General features: G+C 44.0%; 2 protein-coding genes across 7 annotated transcripts; one reads left to right on the top strand and one right to left on the bottom strand.

The window, feature by feature from the left end:
- Nucleotides 1-30: 30 nt before the first annotated feature.
- Nucleotides 31-13286, bottom strand: sf3a1 (splicing factor 3a, subunit 1). Of its 2 annotated transcripts, none has more exons than XM_088618435.1 (15): nt 12996-13286; nt 12333-12442; nt 11396-11609; nt 10615-10872; nt 9596-9670; nt 8832-8982; nt 8250-8446; nt 7557-7674; nt 6748-7055; nt 6020-6262; nt 5234-5441; nt 4088-4248; nt 3477-3578; nt 2803-2874; nt 31-2288 (listed from the first exon to the last, which is right to left on the bottom strand). In XM_088618435.1, the coding sequence occupies exons 1-15, from the start codon at nt 13041-13043 to the stop codon at nt 2187-2189; spliced, it is 2367 nt and encodes a 788-aa protein (XP_088474561.1). In that variant the 5' UTR covers nt 13044-13286; the 3' UTR covers nt 31-2186. The 2 variants fall into 2 exon arrangements, with proteins under 2 accessions (XP_088474561.1, XP_088474562.1); XM_088618436.1 differs by having other exon boundaries at nt 10615-10860.
- Nucleotides 13287-14429: 1143 nt separating this feature from the next.
- ccdc157 (coiled-coil domain containing 157) lies at nt 14430-24398 on the top strand. Of its 5 annotated transcripts, none has more exons than XM_088618092.1 (12): nt 14430-14577; nt 15105-15163; nt 16514-16798; nt 17628-17802; nt 18223-18901; nt 19781-19858; nt 20544-20713; nt 21174-21350; nt 21922-22090; nt 22276-22415; nt 23577-23665; nt 23878-24398. In XM_088618092.1, exons 3-12 carry the CDS (start codon nt 16551-16553, stop codon nt 24119-24121), a joined length of 2169 nt encoding a protein of 722 aa, XP_088474218.1. In that variant the 5' UTR covers nt 14430-14577; nt 15105-15163; nt 16514-16550; the 3' UTR covers nt 24122-24398. The 5 variants fall into 5 exon arrangements, with proteins under 5 accessions (XP_088474218.1, XP_088474217.1, XP_088474221.1 ...); XM_088618091.1 differs by having other exon boundaries at nt 15105-15284; XM_088618093.1 differs by having other exon boundaries at nt 14436-14567.
- The last annotated feature ends 447 nt before the right edge of the window (nt 24399-24845 follow it).

Here is a 24845-nt window from a genome sequence, read left to right as displayed (position 1 = left end):
CCATAAAACAATACTAAATTTGCACTGGTAAAAAGTAAAAACCGTTTAATGAAAAGCACATTAGGTGTACAACGAGGCGTTTATAGGCCATTCTTTTCAATCTTGTAAAAGTAAATTGTTGTACATTGCAGTTTGTAATGTTTTGCTGCCACCTTCCAAACATTCTAGGTACTGCAAAAACACCAGACAAATTAGAAGAAAAAATTAAATCAGTTGCTGTTATTTTCAGTCTTTTGTATTTTTTCCTGTCAAAACACACAATACTGTTTTTTTAAAGATATTACCAAAGCACAATCGACAGTCCAGAAGTCATTAGCTTGGTAACCAGTGAAAGCTTTCTGCACAGAGAACCAAATGACAGAGTCCTGCTGAACTCCACATTTTCAACAGCTATTTTTGAGAACGTCAATAGAGCCCCAATAAGATTGATTAGTTAAGTGTCTAATTATAGATCGTAGGTTTGAAACTGCACCAATTTGTTTTGTGTTCATATAGCAGCCCTCTTTAAACATCAGGACTCTGGTATTGCAAGTCTGAAAGTAAAGATCTCTCTATTTCAATATACACTAACAACATTGAGTAATAATCGCATCCAGGTTTCACATAATAATTAGCCTCTTAATCAAATTTCTTATATCAAGGAAAAGAAAATCCATGTCCAAATTCCATGTCTCAGTACAGAGTGCACTGACTCAGTCTAATTTTTTCAATAAGACCCAGCAGGACTATAAATATGACCAAGGGAACCAATAAAATTCCTCATTTTATCTTAAGAGGAAATGAAAACCACAAGATTCCATGGTCACTGATTAGAAAACAATCTGTCATCCAAACACCATGACGCATGAAAAACAAATGGGGCTTCTATACATAGAAACCCAGCAAAACTGGACAATAAAGGGTTGCAATTCGGTTACAATGTAGACTATCTTGTCAATTAATATACAAGTGGGGTCTCAAACTCTTCCTGGAGGGCCTAGTGCTGGATGAAGCTCAAGAGTTTTGTACATGTATTGGATTTTTTCCAAGTTGATTTACAGTTGATCACTTAATTTAGCCAAGTAAATGTATAGTTATGTATACAATGTCAGAGACTGAACAGACATATTACAAATACTTCAGGTGGGTAGCTGCGTCAGCATGCATAGGCTGCAAAGGAACAAGTAATAGGTTTATTCCGTACTGAAAAGAGAAGAAAAGAATGTTTCAGCTGTTGGGCAACACCTAAAGAAGGCTCCACAGCCAAAACGTTTATTTTCTTCCCTTTTCACCATGGAATAAACCTATTACATGTTCCTTTGCATATTACAAATATGCAGTTAAATAAATTAGACCAATTATGTAAGAAAGCTTAGATGGACTAAAAAGTCAATAGGCCCTCCAGGAACTCTGTTTGAAACTCCTGATCTAAAATGCATTTTGGGTTATATATCTGGAACCTCTTCATTAAAACTACATAAAAAGCAGCAAATAATTGTAACCCAATGCAAGGTCCCAGGTTTTGTTTTCTAGCCCTTATGCGAATAAGCATTCATATACTGAATGTGATTGTGTGATCATTAGGATTATTCTTTCAGAGATAAAATTCAAAAGCAGCAGTAAAAAGACTAAGCTAATGGCAGATTTATATATTGGGTCTAAAAAGGAGTCAACACAGCAGCACATAATACATGAAAACTGGTACTGAAGTGATACGTGAAAATGAGGAGACTTTTATTCACACTATTAGACAGAACACTAATCTACTCAAGGATAGTACAAACGTGATACATTCTGAAAGTTCTTTTAATAGCTTTCAAGTTGAATTTGAAGCTAAAATAACCATGTAAATGTAATAACTAAACAGTATTATATTTATCATAAATTGTATTTTTTCTTATCTGTGTTAAGAATAATCCCATTCTACCTAATATAGCATAAACAGATTAATGTAAAATACGGTACATAAAGCAAGAGATTTTAAAACAGGATTGAAAAAACTATTACTACACCAAGGAGATAAACAAAAATTAACATCAAAATCATTTCTTCTGTAGTGGCTGCTTTTCTGCATCTTTGGAGATGTGATCTCATGGACACCACTCTGCGTCTTCACCCTGACACACTTAGTAAGTTAACCTACAGAAAGGAAACAGCACCGGTGTCTATGGAAAGCTGTTGAATCCCATAAATCCAATATTCCAGGCTCACTTTTTCCTGCCACCCCTCTCCTTCAGAGCCAGATGGATGACAGAGCCGTTATTCATATTGTAGTAAGCCAAAGAGTTGGAGTCTTTGATGAAAATGCCCTGAAAGTGAGAGGAAAAAAAAGTCCACAAGGGCATCAAGTCATGACGATATTAGAAGCAAACTATGGAAAAAGGTCATTCTGAACTTTCTTTAGCAGTTAAGATATTTATCAAGAGGCTAGCCTGCCCTTCATATTTATTGCCTAAATCCAACTGTACAACATATCTGGTACCACCAAAACAGCCAGGACCACCTGATTAGGAGATGTAACAGGCATGACTGTGTTTCACTTTCACATCTGTCAATCATCATTACCATCAGCAATGACTACAGAGATTTTGGTACTTTCATGTCATACTTATAAGTCCGGTTATCTTAAAGTTCATTTCGTTTTGAATGAACATGTGATTACATGTCGTTACCTTTTGCACTATGCTATTTTTTTTACTCTAGTACTTGTATTCCAAGGGTTCAGGAAAAAAAAACTTTAATAGCAGACGTTAAGAGAAATTGATAACTTGGAACAAACTTGCCATGTTGTAACAGCATACAGGGCAGATGGAGACAACTTACCTCATACTGCAGCTTCTGTTTACCAGCTGGCATTCCTGTAGCTTCGTGGATTTTAACCTTTATTACGGACACCTGCAAAAGGATTATAAATATATATAAAAACAACTTCATCACCCCTATTAATTATGGACACATTTTTGAGTTGTGCCAAACTATCTTTCACAATTTGGTCAACATCTGTAAGAGGCATTTAAAATGCAAAAAAAGCATCTGCCAACACATCTAGTCAGATCTAAAGACTGACCATCCACAATAGTTTTAATTTCTGAACTGCATCAGAAAGACCAATTTTGACATGCTAGGCAAAAGTGTAGAGAAAATGGTTCATATTGCACAGTAAATAAAGCATTTTGGTTTGTTCATAGCACGTGGTGACAATCTAGATGTCTGAATCAGTTTTGGAATCCAGTTGCACATGTGTGAAGAAATATGGAAAGATGACCCAACAGCACTGGCTGACATTTTAAGCTGCATGACGAAAGGGGAAGAAACAACTTTTCGGCTGTGGAATAAAACCTTTACTTGTTCCTTTGCAGCCCACGCATGCTGACGCAGCTCCCTACACGAACCATTTTCAATAGCACACCAGTGCAGGGAACTGAGACAGAAACCCCATCTGTGTCAGAGCCCATGACTTGGATTCACTGTAACAGATGTGGAAATCAGATCTGTACCTGGTCGGTCAGTGGGAGAGTGAAGTTGAGGACCTGGCCACTGAGCTTCCATTCTGTCTTGTCCTGCATGTTGGGCACCTGCACCTTCACTGCGACTGGACCCTGAAAACCAGAGAGGACGTGGTCATAGTACACAGCGGCATTCAGGGAAATCATGCATCAATACTAGGCAGTAAGCAAAACAGCCCTGCCATTAACCAAATGTAAGTGGATTTTCAATGATCAACTCTAAACCCAACTTGTAAGTACAAAACATACATGCTATTCTCACATCTTATGTTACAGATCCTGCTATACAGTTTCTGGTGGGTACTTGGATGCTGTCTTTCCCATCAGAACAATGCTTGACTATGTTAAATGCTTTAGCACAAACAACTAAAAAAATCTTTGCTACATTTCCTGGCAAGCAGTTTAAAGGTGAAGCCAGTCAGCACTTAAACAAGCAGAAATAGTAGGGAGAATGTATTTCCTAAAGTAAGCATAGCAAGCAATTGGGAGAGAAACATCAGAAGACTGTACACAGCACAGCCCAGAATGAAATAAAAAGCACAAGACAAGTGGTCCTGCTCAGTTTAAAAGCCAGCTCCTCCATGCGGCGGGTTTACAGATACCTTGTTCCTGCGCAAGAATTCTTCCTCGGGGATCAGGCTGTCCTCGGTCTTCATCTTCTTGCTGGCGGGCTCGTCGTCGAGGGGCGGGGGTGGGTGAGAAGGGGGCATGGGCGTGGGCGCAGCGCTCGGGGGCTGTGGCACAGGAGGGGCAGGGACAAAGGCTGCAGGGGGAAGACGCGACAAGGCAAGGGGTTCAGTACGTTCCAGTGGATCACAGCAAATATTCCACAACAATTACTAAAAACCTGATGTCTTATAAATTACTGTTTTGTATTGCAAAGAGGAAGCAATGATTATCTTTTTGGACTTCGTAGCCACCTGATTTAGATTCGCCAAACTTGCCTTTTGAGTTACAACTTGTGCTGCCCGAAAAAACGTGCTTCTTTGATACACACGTCAGGGCAATTAATCATTTCCATCACAAGCTCCACAGTGGCATCCGGGAGAGCCAGAGTCAACTGGAGCAGTATCACATCTTTCGCCAACACCACTGCCCTGCCTGCAGAGTCATTATTGCACCGGCAGCGAGATCACCCCTGGGCAACCTTACCACCCCAGTGAGCTTCCAGCAAATGCCACGGTCTGCTTGTGACATGTTCCAGGCTCGAACCAGTGTTTTAATTTAATGTTTTAGGCACTTAGGAGCCCCAGGTAATAGGACACTTTTTACACTATGACCTTTAACCAAGTGCCACTTAGGAGCAATCGATGGTTTTACAAATTGATAGTTATCTTGGGCCGAGAGCAGCATCAACTTTGTTAACTGTTTATGTAAATCACAATACAGTATAACAGACTTATCAGTGAACCAAAACTTTATTCGCTAAACCACAACGACAATTCCAGGAGTAAAAACAGTGCACATTTAGGTCAACTGAATGCTTTGTTGACCAAGAGGAAGACAGAGAATGTCACAGGTCATATCTAAAGGGGCAGAAATCAACGAACTGGATCAACTGGATCACATTGATCCTTCTCCAAGAAAAGCATGACAGAGGTGTCGGCAAATTAAAAAACAAACTGCAGTCATCTTCTCATTGGTGCAGTATCAAAACACCCAAAGTCCATGGAAGAGCCTAAAACGGAACAGTACGTGTGAAACACAACAGGAGAGGGTGGTCTGACACCCCCCTGGGAGGTCCTTACCTGTTGGGACCACCATGTGGGGCGGCCGGGGGGCCATGAGGTGCGGCCCCGAGGGAGGCATGGGCACCACGTTGATGCGGGGCGTGTGGATCATGGGAGGCATGGGGGCGAGCACCTGGCTGGGGGCCAGCCTGACCACGGGCGCCATGGGGGGCCGCGGCAGCACCGGCACGGCCGACACCAGAGCCGCGCGAACCGGCGGGGGCATCTGCGCAGGAAGGGAGAAAGAGGTCTTGGCGTCAACAGGCCGGAGGGACGAAGACAGACCAGGCCCGCAGGGGTCGACGAGCTGCGCGGCGGAGCTGCGGGGCAGGCTGGGATATGCATTAAGCCAGTTTTTGATCAATCAAAACCCTGTACCACTAGCTGTGCAGCATTCTGCAGCTCTGTAAATACCACCACAGTAAAGGTGATCACGAGTTACTGGGGAAAAGACTGCCCAGGGTTTTGTTAAGTCTGTGTCCAAGAGGAGTACGATTACAGGGTCAAAACTATAGGGTGTTCACGGTGCTTGTTCTGTAAATCAACTGTTTCCCTTTAGATTGAAACACCAAAACAACAGCTTCAAGTGTATCCCTGAATCAGTAAATAGATCAGCAGTGCTGAGATTTCCAGTTTAATGGGAAACGGTGTTGTGAGGTTATTTTAAAGTTGGGAAAAACAAGGGCTGTTGCCTGCAGTGCTACACCCTCATTGGCCAACAGAAAAGCACCTTCAAACAATTAACCAGTTTTAACAGCATGGCCTACTCCTGGTTCAGGCACTAACACACCAGCAGTGACTTACCGCAGGGGGCCGAGGTACAGATGTGACAGGGGGAGCAGGGTTTGGGATGTTGGGGGCAGATGAGGGGATGGGGGGCTGCGGCATCTCGCTGGGCTTGCTGGGCCCAATCTTCTCTTTGCTGTCATCTTCCGGGACCAGTCCCTTGGCTTTATGGATGGCCTCGATTTGCTCCTGCAGAGTGATATTGGCCTGGGCTGCCTGCTGCGTGCGTGCCATGCTGCCCGAGTGTCCGTCCCATGTCACCTGTCACCAACACAGCCGAGAGAAACGCTGTGAGACCAACCAAGAGCCAACCCAGCCTTGAACCCGGCAGCCTGCTCATTGAGAGATCCCACTGACACGTGGCCCTGAATTACTGACCCAAGAACATTCATTCCTGACCTCCAGTAGGCCACAGAATTCTTTCCTCTTGGAATAACCAAACAAATACCTATCTTGCTTGGATAAAGATGATTAAAACCACTCATTTCTCAGAGTCTCGTGACAATTACAAAACACTTTACAAATGCCTGTTCTGGAAATCTTTCTGAAAACCAGCAATCACAGCCACCCTTACGACTACCGCCCTTTGTAGAGACATCAGCCCTGTATAAACTCCTTAATCGCCCACTCCGAGATAGCGAAGAAAAAAGCACGATCTGACCAAAAAGTCAAGCTCGAGAACTAGTATACCAGACCACCTCTCACCGGTGGTATTCCCATATGACTCTCCCTCCCCCCCGTCTCACCTTCTCCTCCGGTTTCTGGATCTCCTCCTCCCCGATCTTCTTGCCGATGGCCGTCTCCTCCACACCGAAGATGTCGGTACGGCGCTCCGCCAGCTGCTTCAGGCTGCTCTCGATGTCCAGCCCGGGGGCGTACACCTCGTCCTCGATCTGCCGCTCCCGGATGCTGCGGTCCCGCTGCTCCAGCCAGCGGGGGTCCAGCAGCCCGATGCGCATGTGCTCCTGCATCTTGCTGGCGGGGATCTTCTCCCCGGTGATGGGCGAGATGAGGTACTCGTCCGAGGCCGGAGCTGGCGGCTGGGTCTTGGAAGCTGCGAGGCAAGGCAGGGCTCAGAGCTATCGGAACTCCCGGCAGGACATTTTTATCGCCGATTCTGATTAAGGTGCAGTCGATAATATTAAAAGTAATTTGTACTCCGTATGGTACATTTATATTCACATGGGTTTTTTTTCCCCTGGGTGCTCCAGTTTTCTCCCACAGTCTGAAAACATCCTGGAAGGTTAACTGGCATCTCAAAAAACTGGCCCTGGTGTGAGTGTTTGCATCAGTCTGCTCCGTGATGAACTGGTGTCCCGCCCAGGGTGTATTCTCCTTGGACCCATTGCCTACCGGGAAAGACTCTGCCCCCCCATGACCCTGAATAGCAAGAATAGTTTAGAAAATGGATGGATCAATGTGTAGTCCCAATCCAAATGTACTATTCAAAGATATTTATTCAAATATTTTATTGGACCCAAAGACAAAATCATAAGGTTTTGGCCGACATGAATAGGTTTAAGCACTACTGAATTCTTGGAACGGATTTCCTCACCTTTGGGGTCATAGTCCTTGCGGATGATGACCTGGTCAGGAGTAGGAGGAAGTGGGGGGGGCACGGGGTTGTCAGGGGGTGGCGGGACTTTCAGATGGTCATCATCATCATCAGACCCCTGTGGAGAAATAACGTTCAGCTTTCAACTACCACCAAATTTCAACAGATAATGTCAAGTCAAACAGGCTTCAGGCGTAGAAGGTGGCATTTCAGATAGCTCCCACAATAAAATGCAAAAATGGTAACAAACAATAGCAGATCATTTGGCCCATCAAGCTTCACTCTTTTTTCAGTAGCTAACTGGTCTGAAAACTTAATCCAGTTTTTTTTTTCCTCCGGGAGGTAACAAGGGCATCAACTTCAACAACACAGCTGGACAGCTCGTCCCATAAACCCCGAACCTTCTCCCCATTTTCTAAGAAAAGAAGAGTCTCTGTTGGCCTTTTTTATAGCGTCACAACATTTGTCCCGTTTCAATGACCAGTCCCAAGTACTTAGTCATCGACAATTTCGACAGGCTGACCATCAATTATAGTATCCCTGTGATAACGACTTAACTACGTGAAGAGTGTCTCAGATCAGAAACAAACCTCTGTCTTCAGTGAAGAACCAGGTTGAAAAGCTTATTTCCATCTAGTTTCCGTGTAGTATTCTGCCCCCCCCGTTAGTGTGTGTGATCAAGGGTCCTCTCACCTCGTCCATGTCCTGCAGCTGTGTGTCCTGATCCAGCTGAGTTGGTGGCGCCTCGTTTCGGTCTTCGGCCTCATCCTCCTCATCCTCAGACTCCACCTCCATCTCCACCTCCTCGCTCTCCCCGAACTTCTCGTAGCGCTCCTGGATCAGGATTCGCGCCCCCAGCTCCTCCGGTGTGGTGGGAGGGGGGAAGTGACCTGTGAAGAACCCGGAGTTAGATGAATGCAGTCGAGATCATCTGTCTGGGTCTGGACATGGAGAACCAGCCCTCGCATGGTTAGATCTCTTCCATCAGTGGCTAAGGTTCAGCCTCATCCAATCACACTAAAACCTTAAACTATCTTAAAGAGCCCGGAAAACAAAAAACTGAAGTTAGAAGATACAAATTTGTATATGACCCCCCCTACTAAACCTGCTGCTGTAAGTACATTTTGTACAGCAGCAGCAAAAGCTTTAAAATGCTCATTATAATCTCCTTCCCTAGCTTTCTAACACTGAAATCGGCAAACCGGAAACACGCCTCTTTTGCATTAGGGATGAATCTCCCATTCAGATCACAGCACAGGACTAGCAATGGGTCACCTTGTTCATTGGGCTGGAAGTCAACAGTCTCCACCACCACAAAGTCGTGCCAGTCAATCTGCGCGTAGGCCACCCTCTCCTTCTCCCGCTCCTCCTCCTCCTTCTTCCTCTCGCGCTCCTGATACTTGGCCCACTCTACCCGGTACCTCACCTGCAGAAAGAATGTGGATATTATGGTGGCCATTTTAAAGTCGTCTTACAGGAAATAAAATGAACAGGAAGAAAAGCAATAAGGGTGTTCTTCAGAAGCTTTAACAACAGCCTTCTGAAATCGAGGTGGTGACGCCAATCAGAAGAATCCCTTAGATGAATTCAATGATGGTTCCTTGGGGGTGTGGGTACCAAAAGTGAAAGACTGTCACTAGTCAACTGCGCCTTCTGCACTGAATTTTTCCATTCATCAAAGCTCACACACACTCACTAGTGTTACATCACAAGAGCTCAAGTTGTATTTGTTAGAGGTGAAATGAGGAAGTTGCTTTCTAGCTGTTTGCAATCCACCCTTTTGAAACTTAATCGATAAAAGCCCTTAATGGACGGATACGAAAGATAACAGCCCCACATATAGCTATTATGGAGTTCAGGATAATTGGCTGAGCCCTCCTTAAACAGAGACAAAAAGTCCCAAGCCTGCAGCAATCAGGCTGGGTCCTGCAAGACAAGCAGGGCTCTACGCTTACTGTCAGCCATGCTGCTTGTCTGCACACGACCCCAGTCACTGAGGAGGTTCCACACGAGCTCTGGGCTCCGGCTCACAGTCTCACCTGGTCCAGCACCTCCTTGGGATTCTCAGCCTCTCTCTTCAACTTCTGCAGCAGCCCTTTGGGAGGGATAAGGATCTAGAACACAAACAGTCCTTGGGATTACGACCATGAAGAACAGACAGATGCACAATGAATAGTAAATTAAAAAGGCCCTCATTACTCTACGTTTTTATCTAAGTGCATTTCCCAAAATTTCTAAATCCTGCATCGGATTAAGTTTTCTGAACAAGTCTGATTATCTTTCCCAAAATTCAATGCCAACTGTATTTTCTAAATACAAACAGCTAGTTAAACTAATAAATATACATTATTAACTGGTTTGAGTATAACCTTCAAAACTGAGGACACTTTTAAAACATGAATTTGCCCACATCAAGACTGAGACTGGGAAGTCACCTTGAAAGGTCACGTTTGCTGACAACAGGTAAAACTTTCTAAGGTTTATGTGGTGGAAATGCACCTGTGTGTCATACTTCCTATTCACCTAGAAATCCCTAGCTTAAACCTCAAGATCGACGAACAGATGTTGGGTACTGTATTCTTAACTTAGACTGTATCTACAACCATAAACAAAATATCTGCAACATGTACAAATGGTGACCGCTTAGTAAGTAAAGTTGGACAACCCAGTATGATGTTTTCAAATCACTTGATTAAATTCTATATAAAAACAAAACAGCACAACAAAGGTATAAAATGCATTAAACAACAGTGAATGGGTCTGTATACGATACTTAGCAATGTAAAGGTTTCAGGCTGTGGTGAAAAGATGAGCTTTGAGAAGGTACTGAAAAGGGATGGAAGAAGTATCTTATATATTGTCCATGAAGTAATGAACACCTGGATAGAACTGCTCACACACAGCTTGAGTCCATACTTCTGAAAGTGGGCTGCTACAGTACATAATCTATGAAATTATATCACTAACTGTAGTTCCTGTCACTACAACGTCATTAAATACCTTAACAGAAGAAGCATAAAATAAATGTCATAATACAGAAGGAGAGCGCTCCCTCTACCTTGGTGTACTGCTCCACCAGCTTGGTGAAGTAGTTGAAGAGGCTGTGCTGGGGCCGCAGGAAGTCGAACTGGTAGTTGCGCTGCTCCTTCTGCATGAGCTGGGTGAGGAACTGCCGCCCGTTGCGCGCAACAAACTGCGCCGTGAGCTTCACCACATCCAGGTCAAAGGCCGAGATGGAGGGGGGGTCGGCGATGAACTCGTACTCGGGGGGAGGCTCCTTCGGCACCACTGTTTCTTGGATCACCTGCGCTTGCACCTTGCAAAGATGCGAAGCTGTTAGCTGGGCTTGGGAACACCGTTCTGCACTTGTTGCGGTGTATTGGATCGCGTTAAATCAGTAGTCTGTTCAAGCCATAATGTATGGATCAGAAACTAAATAACTTTTAGCCACTTACGGGGCTCATATAAACATATCAATAAATTATCTTTGTTCACTTGGCAAGCTATAGACATTTGCTCTTCCTGAAAGGGTGAAATGCCTCATAGGATGTGACCATCTGTTCAGTGGTGAAGAAACAACAGCACTTCTGATGCACCTATTAAAAGTCAAGTCCTATAAGTTCCATTTGGTTGCATCACAAACTGACTGACAACACGTTTTTTTTGTTCTGCTTTCAAAAACCCATTAAAACGAACCTGCGGAACTCAAGGGACAAGAACAGAACAATCAAAATCCACAACGACTTCGTTCCTTCCGAGCCTCAAGGCCCACTGCGCTTAGTTACAAAGCACGAGGTCGTCTCCGAGTGTGGGGGACGGAGGGGGTCCCCCGAGCCTACCTTCTGCGGGAGCTGCTGCTGGGGCGCCTGCTGCAGGGCCTGCTGCTGCATGACCTTGGGCACGGCGGCCGAGGGCTCCTGCGCCTTCCCCTCCTTGAACTCGTTGACCTTGTGCCGGTAGTAGGCATGGTAGGGGTCGTTGGGGTTCAGGAAGTTGAACTTGGGGTTGTTGATCTCGTTCTGCCGAATCCTCGCCTCAAACTCCGGTCCGTTTCTGCAGGGGAAGAGGAAAGGAATGGATGCTGGAATCGTAGATGCCCTTACAGGGCGAGTTCAGAAACAACAATGGCTTGCACCATATTGCACGAGGGTTCAATCAGTGAGCTTGTTATGGTGACGTGACCCCACAGGACACCAACTGTGCTCAAGTCTCCCACGGCGGGAGGCCACTCGTTGAGTGCAGCAGGATTCACTGCGCTGTGCAGCTCAGAGCACGGAGCAGCTGTAGCTGTAGCTGAGAGACAGCACCTAATTCCCAAGAGGAGCCACATGCATCTATCTTTTCAAGCCAAGTCGTTCAGTTCAGAGTCGCCTGGAACTTCGACAAATGCAGCTATGTTATGGATACCTTCATTAAAGAAAAGAGCAATTTTTGTTTTGCTGAATTCAAAGCTCATGTTCAACTTTGCATTAACTCCAAAATGCATTTTTGTTTGGTTATCTTTATTTTTGCCATATGGTTTTTGTATTGTTCCTCTAAGAATACATCTGCCTTTACAAATGTAATAATCATTTTTTTAAATGGGACCCAGGACCTGGATCACTGGGTTCTGTTGTACCTGTAGTGAAATCCTCAGAAACACCTCAATACACAATAGAGAACTATTTAGTACATCCATCATGGTTCCAAAATGTTTTTTTTTTCTTTTAGAGAATTAAATATAGTGCCACCTGGTGCATCGAGAGAGCTGCCAAGTTATCAGAAGAAACAGCCTACCTGGCTACAAAGCTGGCTGTCTTATCGACGATGTTCCGGACCTCCGGAGGGGGGTAGATGATGCCCACGATGGGCTTGGAAGCCGGCGATTCCTCTTTCGCTTCATCGACCTGTGAAAACAGAACATTAATCCGATACTGAGGGCTACACGTCACATCCACCGCCTGCAAAGAGACACTGCTGGGTGTAGTTCTTCAATGCACTGTGACACTACACCGCGAAATGTAAAAACAACGAAATCTCAAAACCCCAAAACACAGGCGGTCAACTTCGCAGCACGCCCGTTCTTGCACAGTTAGAGTTTAGTATTCGTGTGGCTCAACCATCCCAGTATACTATTATCGCGCAGAAGATATTACAATTATCCCCTCGAATTACGGATGACCTCCACAGGTCTACCACAAAGCACCCGACTTGTTTTACACCGAGAAAAGTTCTTAGCTCAAGGGTAAAACTCCCAGAACATGTATTTGCACTGAGCGCGAGTGTAAACCGACAAGTTTCTTTACAGGAATATTAGAAAACAAAACTCTTTGGATCTGAAGTTACTATGGACACGTTGCGTGGACCAGAACACAGTTTTTGTAGCTGTTTTTTTATGTACAGTTTTACCCCGGGTAAACCACGTACTTAGGCCCGCAGCGCTTCGCAGCTACCCGTTACCTTATTGTTGGTTTCCGGCTGCACGATCTGCACCGGTCCGGCAGGCATGGCTGTGCTGGGCCGAAGACAACCCAAACACCCGCGTTTCTTGGTGAATCACTTGCGTCCTCGGACTACTGAATCCAATTTTTCCTTGTATCTTCGATTCGCCGTATTATGGAAGCGAACGGAACAGTATTGTTTAAATATAAAAGGCCTCGTTTACAGCTCTCTGCAAGTTAAGCCCGCAACGAAGAACTCGTTTCGCGTAACTCTCGTAACCCGGAAACGAAAGGAGCTCCTCTTCCGGAGTGCCCCTCGCTTGGGATTGTGGGAAATGCAGTTCGCTGCTGGCCGACTTAATAATAATAATAATAATAATTGCTTACACTTATATAGCGCTTTTCTGGACACTCCACTCAAAGCGCTTTACAGGTAATGGGGACTCCCCTCCACCACCACCAATGTGCAGCATCCACCTGGATGATGCGACGGCAGCCATAGTGCGCCAGAACGCTCACCACACATCAACTATCAGTGGGGAGGAGAGCAGAGTAATGTAGCCAATTCATAGAGGGGGATTATTAGGAGGCCATGATTAGTAAGGGCCAATTGGAAATTTGGCCAGGACACCGGGGTTACACCCCTACTCTTTTCGAGAAGCGCCCTGGGATTTTTAATGACCACAGAGAGTCAGGACCTCGGTTTTACGTCTCATCCGAAGGACGGCGCCTGTTTACAGTATAGTGTCCCCGTCACTATACTGGGGCATTAGGACCCACATGGACCGCAGGGTGAGCGCCCCCTGCTGGCCCCACTAACACCTCTTCCAGCAGCAACCTTAGTTTTTCCTAGGAGGTCTCCCATCCAGGTACTAACCAGGCTCACACCTGCTTAGCAGCAGTGGGTTGCCAGTTGTGAGTTGCAGGGTGATATGGCTGCTGGACTTGCAATCAATTGCAATTTCCTGTGTACCACATATTTGAAAACCCCGCGTTTCATCTCAGTATCGCCATAGTTTCCACAGCCTTCGCTGTTTCTGTCGTTGCTTTTCATTAAATAACAGTGTTAACTATTTACTGCTCTTCAGTGTGTTTTTGCAAAATTAAAAATAATGTTTACAGTTATTTATGTATGTCTTTATTTTGTAGGCGCCCTTTTCCTGAGCTACCAACCGCACATATATATATTTAAAAAAATATTAAATGTATACACGTTTACAGAAACAAAAACAAGCGAAAAGCTAACAAAATTAATATTAAGGCCAGTTCAAAATTCCGTGGCACTATAATTCTGAATATAATTATAGGTCGCCTTGGATAAAAAGGCTACGTTATAACTGTTGTCATTTTTAGCAATTAAATAATGTCCGAGCCAGTGCCTCCTGATAAAATGGCTCGACAGCTGGGGTTTCAGATGATGTCATCCTCAGGCGACTTCCTGTCCGTTGTTTCCATGGAAATAGGGGACAACAGATGGAAGCTTGAGGATTTCAAGAGCATAACGATCAAATAAAACAGGGACGTTTCGCTGTATTTCATCGAACTGAAAACAGAAGAGCAAAAACACGAAAGCTCTAGCAATGACCATAGAGTAAGGACAAGTAAGTGTTTCTTGATGTATCATCTGATTTTTTACTGTGTGTCGGCAGCAGGAGCATGATTTCTGCAAGTGCATTGGCTTGTCTGCTTTTTTTCTTTTTTGGTGACTTCGAGAGCGATGGTCACCAAGCTGAATGTTGAACGGAGAGCTGTGACTTACTGTAAATCTCTGAAGACTGCCGACTCAAGTGTCAGCCCTGTTTCTAATGACTCCAGTGTGTGCTGAGTTTTGTTCGGTCTGATTTTGTGATTATTTTATCGACCCCACATTTAACCAGGAGACTACTAATTAGACATTTTGTGAGAACATAAGAATGGTTGCATATGGGAGTAGGCCCTTTGACCCATCTAGAACATGTGGTCTTTAGTAGTTAATGCCAGGGAAGAGGCTTCAACAACATGGCTGGGTAGCTTGTTCCATACTCCCACAACCCTTTGCGTAGTGAAGGGCCTCCTGTTCTCAGTTTTAAATGCATGTAGGCTCCACTTGTGCCCTTGGGTTTGGTTCACGTTTCACTGTTCCTTCTAGGTTTTTTGATCGTCTTCAGAACTGCAGCTCTGCGGTTTTCAATTTACCATTCGAAACTTGTAAGTAATCTGAAAATGATACTTTTTTAGAGCATGTTAAAGGAGGAAACTTCAGTTATACTCTAATGAAGCAATCACATGTATATAAAGGGTTCACAAGAGCCTGAGGAGTGAAATCCTGGTAAGTAACTCTACTCTTAATGGATTTTGTGATTATTATTTATATTAATTCATTTGTTAGCTCTTCTTAACAATAAGTTGCTTTACAGTACATTCAAATGAGTCATGCCATGACTGTATTCAATTTCAATCCGCCACACTAATATGCGATAGCAGCCAGAAGGTGTTGATTCAACAATACAGTTTCATAGTTGTACTCTATTATCGACCCAACTTGTTATAGTAGGTCCTGCCTAAATAAATGCCTTATTTAGTTTTGTCAGATATGTCTATTGTGCCTTTGTTTTGTTTTGTGTGTTTTGGTCTGATGTCTTTTCTGGCTTTCATTTCAGCTTTGCTCTTTGTCATTGAGGCTACATTGAACTAACAATTGTCTCATTAAGACATTTCCAATCGTTTTGAGCACTTAGGGACATAGCTCAAGTATTCAGTTAAGTAATGCAAAACTGAGTTAGTCAAACCCAGAAGACACAGGTGCTCTTTGCAACCATGACTAAAACCACTTAATTAGACAGTCAGGTATTTTTATTAAAACAAAAGCCTTGTACTCTTTCACAGCAGTACTTCCCAAATCAGTACTGCAGCCCTTGCCCCTCTCCCATCAAGCCTATCTGTATTGATGTTCATTGATGCATTTTGATATTTAAACTCCTAAACATTGTGGAGAATGCACTAGTACAGTGATTCTGTCTCTTGGCCCTGGCAAGCTATAAGGTCCTCTGGTTTCCATTCCTCACTGACTGCTTAATGACAATCAATCAATTAAGAAAAACGCAATTAATTGGTCTTAATTACAATTGTTTCCAAGCCTTTAGTAATAGAAGAGTTTGTTTTTCCCATAAAACCTACAGGCTCCTGTCTAGATCCAATTTCAGTACTCCTCTAGGGCCTGGATTGCAAATTATTACAGTAGTCATGATGCATTAAGTAGCACAGATTTAAAAATGAGAAGATTATTGTTGGGTTAGAAAAATCGAAAGGGATCAAAATAGCGTTTAATAAGAGTTAGGGAGGTAGAAGTTCCAGCAGGGAGCTGCGTCGGCTTGCACAGGCTGCAGAGTAACAGGTAAAGGGTTATTCCTGCTGAAAGGAAAAGAAAACAGAAAAAAGACCCGTCTTCAGTTGTCAAGGGTGTTAGGGAAGTAACGCTGAAGACCATGAGGCTGTGGAGGTCTGGGCTATTGTGTGCATCTCAGCACTCGGTCTCAGCTGGCAAACGCTTCTTCGAAGGGCCGGAGAGCGACAGCGGACTGGGAGGCTGGGGAAGATGAGCCACCTGCTGGGCCGGCAGGACTGCGTGGACAGCCTGCGTAGGGACCTGACTGACCTCCAGGGCACGGTCCTGGATGTGTTCTCCCGCACCGGCCCGATCCGCAGTCCCTCCTGGAAGTTCCCCGACAAGCTGTCCTGTAACCTAGACCTGGTGACCCTCCTGGAGCAGTATGACTTTGTGGAGGGTGAGGAGGAGTTCAACCAGCACTCCCATATCGTGCTGCTGGAGCTGGTTGTGGACAGGTAAGGTTCTGTTCCTTCTACTTCATGTCCACACAGTATTTACTAAGCCTTTATGAATAACCCACACACTTAGTGAGAAACAACCAAAGTTGTCTAAGTTGAGAAAGTGAGAGCTCAAATAAACGCAAAGTGTTGTCTTCCTGCTTCCTGTACTGGGTGGCAGCAGTGAGTTGCCTTTGATAGAAAAAGTGTGGCTTTCAAATTGGAAACAGACTAATTTTGAGTTTAATACGAAGCAATCCCTATGAAAAGTGAAAACCTTCAGTGAATTTGAAATTAATTCTGTTCCCCCACCTTTGTTTTAAGTTAGTACTTTATGTTTCTACAATTTCAACTGAATATTTACGATACTAATGTAGCTCAGTACAATGGAGGCCCAGTACAAGATTGCTGAGGTGTCCCTCTTGATCTTTGTCCTTGTAATACATTTTAAATCTGTATCAATAACAAATGTAATAAATAATAACATTTGACTTTTTCAAAACAATATCTGAAGTTGGTATTACTGCTTTATTAGCACATTACTTTCCTAACTTACCAAATGATTGTAGTGTAAAAAATGTGATTTTGAGGTGTCTTTGCAGTACCCCAATAAGCTCAGAGCCCTGCTGCTGCTCTGTCTGATTGTTTCTCTCTCAGCAGGGGATATTACTCCTTTAACAGTGTTCATGTCAGCAATCATGTGAAAGAAACAAAAAAAGCATCAGAGCACTTAAAAAGCAAGAACTCAACATCTGTTGCCAAGTGTCAGCCCGTGTCTGCTGGTGTGTGTTGTAGGCGTGATGGTGTGAGTTCCACTTACAGGCAGTGATGTTGTCTGTGCTGCCAGGCTGGTGCTGCTGCTGCAGAGTTTCAGTGGCTTCACCGAGGGCATGCTGGGAGGACAGAGGAGCGGTTCCCAGACTGGGGCAGCTGGGCCCTCCACGTCCATTGGACTGGCAGTCAGATGCTGCTGGAACAACCTTCTCAGACTAGGGACCCTTCATCAATGCACACTCCGACAGGTCACTGATAAGAATTGCATTAATGATTTATTTAGTCATATTTCTGAAAAACGTTACAAAATGTCTTAGTTCTTGAAATCTACAAACAGTACTCAGTTAGAGAAATATATTGTAAGGATATTGAAATCTGAATTGCTGAGAGAAGGTAAAAGATGTGAAAAAGATTTATAGTGCTTATGCCTCATATTCATCTTTTCATCTCAAATCTGATTTGCAAAAACCAAAAATAGAAATTGTAGCTTTTCTGTGCCTATTCTTATGGCACTGAAGCTATTAAGCAAATAGCCGTGTGAAATTGTATTTTCTTAAAAAGAATAATGAACATTGCAACTTCCAGAAAGTTTGACGGATAACTCACCTGGCATTTTCAGAAATTTGAAATGCCCCTTTAAAGTGATTTAAATCTGTATGTTTATTTAGGGGAAAAAAATGGAGCAAGGAGCACTCACCTTGCAGGCTGAGGAGCAGGTCCCTTCCAGAGAGAATGCAAACAGTTCAGCACCTACCTTAAAGAGTGCCGAGAACAGTAACTTGAGTTGCCCACTAAGCTCTGCATCCGGCAAGAGCTCTGGTAAGGACAGTACAACATGCTCCAAGTCCGGTATTGCCAAAGACACCCGCACTGTAGGTTGCCAGACCCTGGAATCTGCCCTGGTGCCCTGTGATGCCTGTTCCCGCTCACAGGCCAGCTTGAGGGAGGTGAGTAATGCCCTCATTGCTGTGTGCCAAACCCAGAATCTGCCCTCTTCGCTGGCCCGCTTCATGGAGGTGATGGATAGCTCCCTGGAAAATGGACAGCTGTCAGCCTCTGACCTGGCATACTGGGCGTCAGAGCAGAGCAAAGACCTGGCTCGGATCAGCAAGCACCTGGCGGCGCTGCTGGGAATGGTGCAGCCCCTGAAGGAGAGCCTGGCTGCTTCAGAGGCCCAGAGGGGCGTCCTGAGGGACCAGCTGGAGAGGATGGAGAGGGTCCTGTCGCTGGAAAAGGAGGAACACCAGACTAGACTGCGGGAGATGGAACTCCGGCTGGAGAAAATGAACACCAAAAACACAGAGGTTGTGAGCAAACTACAGGGGGAGCAGGAGGAGCTGAGGAAAGGTGAGGCTGAACAGAATGGAGAATAAACTGACAAATAAGAATAGTGTTGCATGTAAACGCGCCAATCTGCAGTTTCCCTCACAGGATTAATAAAGTATCTATCTATCAATCCAGAATGATCAGTTGCTATTCAACTATCTAAGGAGAGACACAGCTAATGTACAAGCGTGATCCAAAAAGTGTGCTTGTAAGGACATTTGGTTGTTCTCACCACAACCACACAGTGTCAGACTGAGGACATAGGATCATAAGGGGTTCTCCTTGTGTTGGAGAGCTGAGTTGACTTTTCTCCAGGTCCTTTGGTTTTCCCCCAGCTCCCAGCTCTTGACCCTTTCCAGGGGATATTTCGAAGGGAATTCAAACTTTGATTTTTTAAATCCAAAAACAGTTTTGCCTATGGGATTAGAAAAACAAGACCAAATAAGCATACCTCTGTGATGGTTTGATGTTCTCACAGGCATGGGTAACTGGTACGTTTAGCTAAAGCTTTCATAGTTTCCCAGCACCAAGTATTTTGTTTAAATTTTCCATCAAGTTCCAGAATAGTCATAGGAATAATTGCTTGTGTACAGATTTCTTGTTTCTCATAGCTGGGAATACAGTGGGTATGCCATTTAATTTCATATAGTCCACTGATCCCCACTTCTGAAAAACTGTTTTGAAGCCTTTGGAACACAAATTAACTTCCCCATATTATTTGATCACTTTCAGCACATGGTATCTGTTTAATCGTAGATCCACTGATAGTGGCCACTGGTTACAGACAGAACAACTTCTTAAAAAGCTCCTTTTTTCACTTTTTAAAAACTTGTTTGGATGGAATACTGTAATATGGTTTCAGATGGCAGAGTGAAGTCACAAAATCTTACTGTGTTCCAGAAACGTTGTCTTTGGAGGAAAAAAACTCAAAACTGAGGGAAGAACTAAGTTTACAGCAGGACAGCTTACAAAAACTAGGTAACATCTCTTTACCACTCAAGAATAATAATTAGTATTTTTTTTTAAATGATGCGCATCTCAAACTATGGGCTCATAAATGTTGTGTACTTTCTTACTTGCAAGGTGCTACAGCACCAAAAGCAGATCTAAAAACATTAACTGTTTAATTTGTTTGGTGAATATGTAGACAGTTGAACTAAGTAGGAAAGACATCTAGTCAAGACGTTTAAATCAGAGACTAGGCAAATGAGTGCTACAGAACACCCACTGCAGCATTTTGGCTCTAAATGAATCAGTAACAGGGTGGCATGGGGGCACAGTGGTTATCATTGCTGCCTCTCAGTGCCAGGGCCCGGAGTTTAATTACAGACATGGAGTTGTGTCTGTGTGGAGTTTATATGTTCTCCCGATTGTTCATATGGGTTTCCTTCCACAGTCCAAAGGCATGCTGGTAGGTTAATTAGCTCCTGGCCCTGGTGTGAGTGTGTGTTTGTGTGTGTGCCCTGAGATGGACTGGCGTCCCCCGTGACCCTACATTGGAAGAAGTAGTTATAAAATGGATGAATGGATGTAACATTATAGGAGGTTTCGCAATAGGCACTTTTCCAATTGAATTTAGCAATTACAATTCTTGAGTTAGTACATGTGAATGCTTACGTCTTTCACAAGAATCGAGTAAAAAGTGAGTGTTGCTGCTTTGTAGAGCAGGAGAGACAGGAGCTCCTAGAGGAGATAAAGACAAGGCTGGTGGATCGAGAGGTCACTCTAGGACTGGAAGAGAGGATTCGAAGCCTGGACACAGAGCTCTGCAGTACCGAACTCCAGCTGTACAAGGAGAGAATCAAGACCCAGAGCTTGGGCCGGCTGCAGGAGGTAACACCCCATGAGAAAGTACTCAATATAGTGGAACCACTCACTATCAGGGCCTGCCTAGGGCTGGAAACAGCATTAAAAATGAAAGACATTGATATGCCAGAAATGCATAACAACCTCGATCCAAAAAATGAGAACTCACTGGCTCATTAAAAAGCAGGCATCACATTTCTCAGAAAGTGTCAAAAATAGGGATGTATCTTGGGAGCAAGCTTCCCAGGGAGTCTTGAGCATAAAACAGGTTTCAACATCTGAACACCATCACAGATTCTGTTGAATTGTTCAGGATCAGAGTTTTTCCTCCGTTCGTTCACAAGTTCACAAGACACTAGAGGTGTTAAATGGAGCAGGTTGGTGGGCTGTACTGACCCGCCTCTTTGAGCTGTCTGGAGGTGCTAACGAGAGAGAAGGGTGGGGCTTTGCGGTCTCATAGCCGTGCTGTGTTTCCTGCGCTGGCCAGTCCTTGCAGGCCAAGCAGAAGGTACTGGTGCAGCGAGTCAATGCCCTGGACCAGGAGTGCGAGGTGCTCATGCAGCGCCTGGCGGACAGCGAGGAGGACAGCGCAGTGCTGGAGGAGCGGCTGTCTGAGAGCAGCCAGGACAGAGCCGGGCTCCAGGCCGAGCTCGCGCAGCAGCGGGTAGGTGCCTGCCCACACACCGCGCTTGACATCAGCGCTGCAGGCTCGCCGGGAGATAAGACACCACTTTATTGTCCATCCAAAAGGGTGGAAATTTATCCTTGACGTCAACATTCAAAAGAACAGAAAAAAAACACTCAACATAAAACGCACATTGAAACAAACAATAGTTCTAGACATGCAACAACACATATATGCACATCTCGCTCTGCCCACATTACACTACCATTACATGTGAAAGAAAAATCAAAGAGACCTGTCCTTGAATTCTGCTTGGGCATTTGAGATTTTGAACAGGATACGTGATGTCTTTTTCCAGGTATTCACTAATGCATATCACAGTAAATCGCAGGTGACCATTAGCTGAATATAAATTATACTTGATCATGTCACAGTTTTTTTTATCAGTTACCCATGGTGCATGTTATGCTTTTTCATGTGTTTGCCATGATTCAGCTGTAACTATTCTAATATGGATTTACCACTGAAAAAAAGTGTTATAGAGGAATACTGGAGCTTGAAATTGCTGTATCCTACGTGGGATCTGAGAAGGATTCTGTTTGTTCTCTAGGCCCTGACTGAGGAGCTGCAGAAGGAGAAGGAACGTCTAGAGAAGAGTGTTGGGGATCTGCACGGAGCGGTGTCCAGACTGCAGGGGCAGCTCCAGGAGCAAGCCCAGAAAGAAAGACTGCTAGTGGCCTTCCCAGATCTCTGCAATCCTACCCCGTGTGCTCCTGAGAGTAAGGCCAGCCTCTCTCCTTTACCTGTACACTGGCTGTTTCATTCTCACTGGATAAAGAGACTTGTCCTGAGCACACAACTTTTGCCTTCTTAAGATGTTCAGTGGATGAGAAATGTGATATTCTTTGGCTTGTTTTCAAAGCATGTCTCATTGTGCTGTATGTTTTCTGTACCGTCTTCTCAGCCACAGGGGATGTGCTGTTGGACATGGAACAGCAGATGCAGGCCAACTCCATAAGAATCAGTGTGCTAGAGGAGGAGAACTCCCGCCTAAGGAACAGCCTGAACAAGCTGAGGGACAGTGCCCACAGGAGGGAGATGAAGGTGGGCATGTTCAAAATCTCAGGTCCTTAGTCTTCCAACAGGTACACTGTGGGACTTCCGCGTACTCTGTGGTAAATCAGTCTGGCAGGATAACATTGGGGCCTATACATTTCTCCCCTCTCTTTGAGAAAGTACTGTACGATGTGATTAGAAGTTGTTGAGGAGAACAAGTTTTTGCAACACAAACAAAATGGCTGGCTGACGTACCTCAGCAGCAGAGAACAATTTATGATGGAGAAAATGAAGAAAGGAGGATAAACTTTGTGTCCAAGAAAAAAAAACAACCCAGAAGGATTCATAGGTACTTCGTCATCACTTTATAGATACGATACTAAGTTATCTATGTTTTTAATCAACATAGCAAAACTGGATTAACCACCCTGATCCTTGAAGGCTTCATTGCTCTCAAATGTTCAATCTAAATGACCTGTGAATTACTAAAATTAATAGAAATTAGTCACTTGACTGGTCAAAATGAAATTGATCTATCTTTAAATATAATTTATTTCCGCTTTGCCTATAAAAATTGACGAATTGTGGCTCTCCGGAATAGGGCTAGGCAATAGCTGCTACACAGGGATTTTTGGTTGATGCTGCTATATAATGAAATAAATTGCACAGTGGTATCCTGTGCTGTACTGAAGCCATACTGTATTTCAAGCCACAGATCCTAATATACAACAAAACATTGTTAAACGGAGATGTTTGAAATACAAGCATGAACAGTGAAAATCATTTCCTAGTTTATCCCTGATCAACAACACTAGAACAACATTTAAAAGAATGTATACTGAGCATCAAAATAAGGTCATCACAATTTATGCCTTTATGCTTTTAAATAAAGTACTATATGTACATTTTGTATAATAATTAATTTCAATTTTGGATCTCTTAGAAATAGTTTGTAAATCATTGTGACTCGTGACAGTTTTGAGTAATGTGTTATTTTCTTTTAAGTACAAAAATATTAAAGATGTATGAAAGTGAAATAAAGCTTTGTAGTCATAAGAAGAAACATCTTTGCTGTACTCTGCAGAAGTTTTAAGCAGAAAAACAGCTAAATGCACCATGCGACACAAACTGTTCTTCCTGTAATTTATGATCTTCTACCTGCACTGCTACTACTCCACTTTTCGATTCCTGTCTGTCCGGCCTCTGCAGGTGCTCTCTCCTCAGCAGCTCTGGTCACACGCAGACGTCAGTCCCACTCAGAGCAAGCCTGTCCCTGCAGCCCCGAGCCACAGCACAGGGTAAGACTCCGAACCCCTGCTGCTCCCTTTCCCAGTTATTCGAAACATTCAGTGTGATTCTCATCACTAACAAATAATAAGTGATCTAGTAAATTAGATCAGCTTCCTTCTTTTCAGAAGGTAGAATTTCTAAAAAGCTAGCTGGCATGGTATCTTCTGCCTGCATCTCTTCAATCCCACCTTGCTCACTGCATCCCATCTGCCCTCTCCAGTGACAGAGACCCCTACAGTGGTATGGGACAGGAGCTGGGAGTCGGCAGGAGGGCTGGGGAAATACCTGGACACCGGGATCGGCGATCTCCTGCAGCTCCATCATCATCGTCTCCATCACCAACGTCATACAGGCTGGCCCCTGCGATCTCTCTCCCAGAAGAGGCCTCCGCCATTAGCCCCTGCTCCCGGCTGAGGCAGGCTTCCCACGGCCGCGGCTCCGCGGCCCGGCCAAAAAAGAAGTAACAGGAGCCAGGAAAGCCCGAGGCCCAGCCCCTGGACATCAGCTCCTTCTTGGACTTGTTTTTTTTATGTTATCCGTGCTAGACAAGATTCAAGAGTTAAAATATCTACCATGAAAACTGTAATCATTCATGAGTATCCGACACCAGGTGGCGCTAGTTTTGTTTGTGTGATCGTGTTCTCGGCTGCCTTTGTGTTCCTACCTTGATCAATTCCTGCCTGTCCATCCACAGAGGCTCTGGCTAGTAAATAAAGCAAATAAATCATATGTAAATGGCAAGATCTGTGTGGATCACTTATCTTCACTTTTTAATTTGCACTTACACATTTTTTAAATTGCAGTTCTCCTCTTTTTAGTTTGGACAACATCTTTTCAATTTGTATTTCTTTAGTTTGTGCCACATATGATTTATTTGCTTGCCTGTTGCTCTTCTGGTCCACCGTAATATGTAATTATTCGGAAAAACAACAATAAGGACATATACATACGTGAGCTTAGTACTTTCCTTTAAAGCTACATTATGAAAGCATCAGATTAAAGAAACCATCCATGTGATTTGGATAAAGGATTTGCGCTCTTATGCAGCAAAGTCAGTAAAAGTCCTTTTTCTGTTCCACAGTGCTTTTTTGCAAAAAAAATAAATGCAGAGGTGACAGACTCCCTCCTGCACTGGAGATGGATTCACCGATTTAGAAACACCTAATAATAAAAATTGTATTTCATATT

This window comes from Lepisosteus platostomus, chromosome 24, assembly GCF_059453375.1.
Source record: "Lepisosteus platostomus isolate fLepPlt1 chromosome 24, fLepPlt1.hap1, whole genome shotgun sequence".
Taxonomy (NCBI): Eukaryota; Metazoa; Chordata; class Actinopteri; order Semionotiformes; family Lepisosteidae; genus Lepisosteus; species Lepisosteus platostomus.
The sequence above is the reverse complement of the archived record's forward strand: the minus strand, read 5'-3'. Positions and strand labels throughout refer to the sequence as shown.

Bases quoted from the DNA above. Each gene is read 5' to 3' on its own strand.
- ccdc157 (XM_088618092.1), top strand. From the start codon at position 16,551: ATGAGCCACCTGCTGGGCCGGCAGGACTGCGTGGACAGCCTGCGTAGG. The intron at 20,714-21,173 runs GTAACACCCCAT...TGCGCTGGCCAG, and splicing joins GCTTGGGCCGGCTGCAGGAG to TCCTTGCAGGCCAAGCAGAA. The intron at 23,666-23,877 runs GTAAGACTCCGA...TGCCCTCTCCAG, and splicing joins GCCCCGAGCCACAGCACAGG to TGACAGAGACCCCTACAGTG.
- sf3a1 (XM_088618435.1), bottom strand. From the start codon at position 13,043: ATGCCTGCCGGACCGGTGCAGATCGTGCAGCCGGAAACCAACAATAAG. The intron at 9,671-10,614 runs GTAGAGGGAGCG...TTTGTGTTCTAG, and splicing joins TGGTGGAGCAGTACACCAAG to ATCCTTATCCCTCCCAAAGG. The intron at 2,875-3,476 runs GTACAGATCTGA...ATCCTTTTGCAG, and splicing joins CTCTCCCACTGACCGACCAG to GTGTCCGTAATAAAGGTTAA.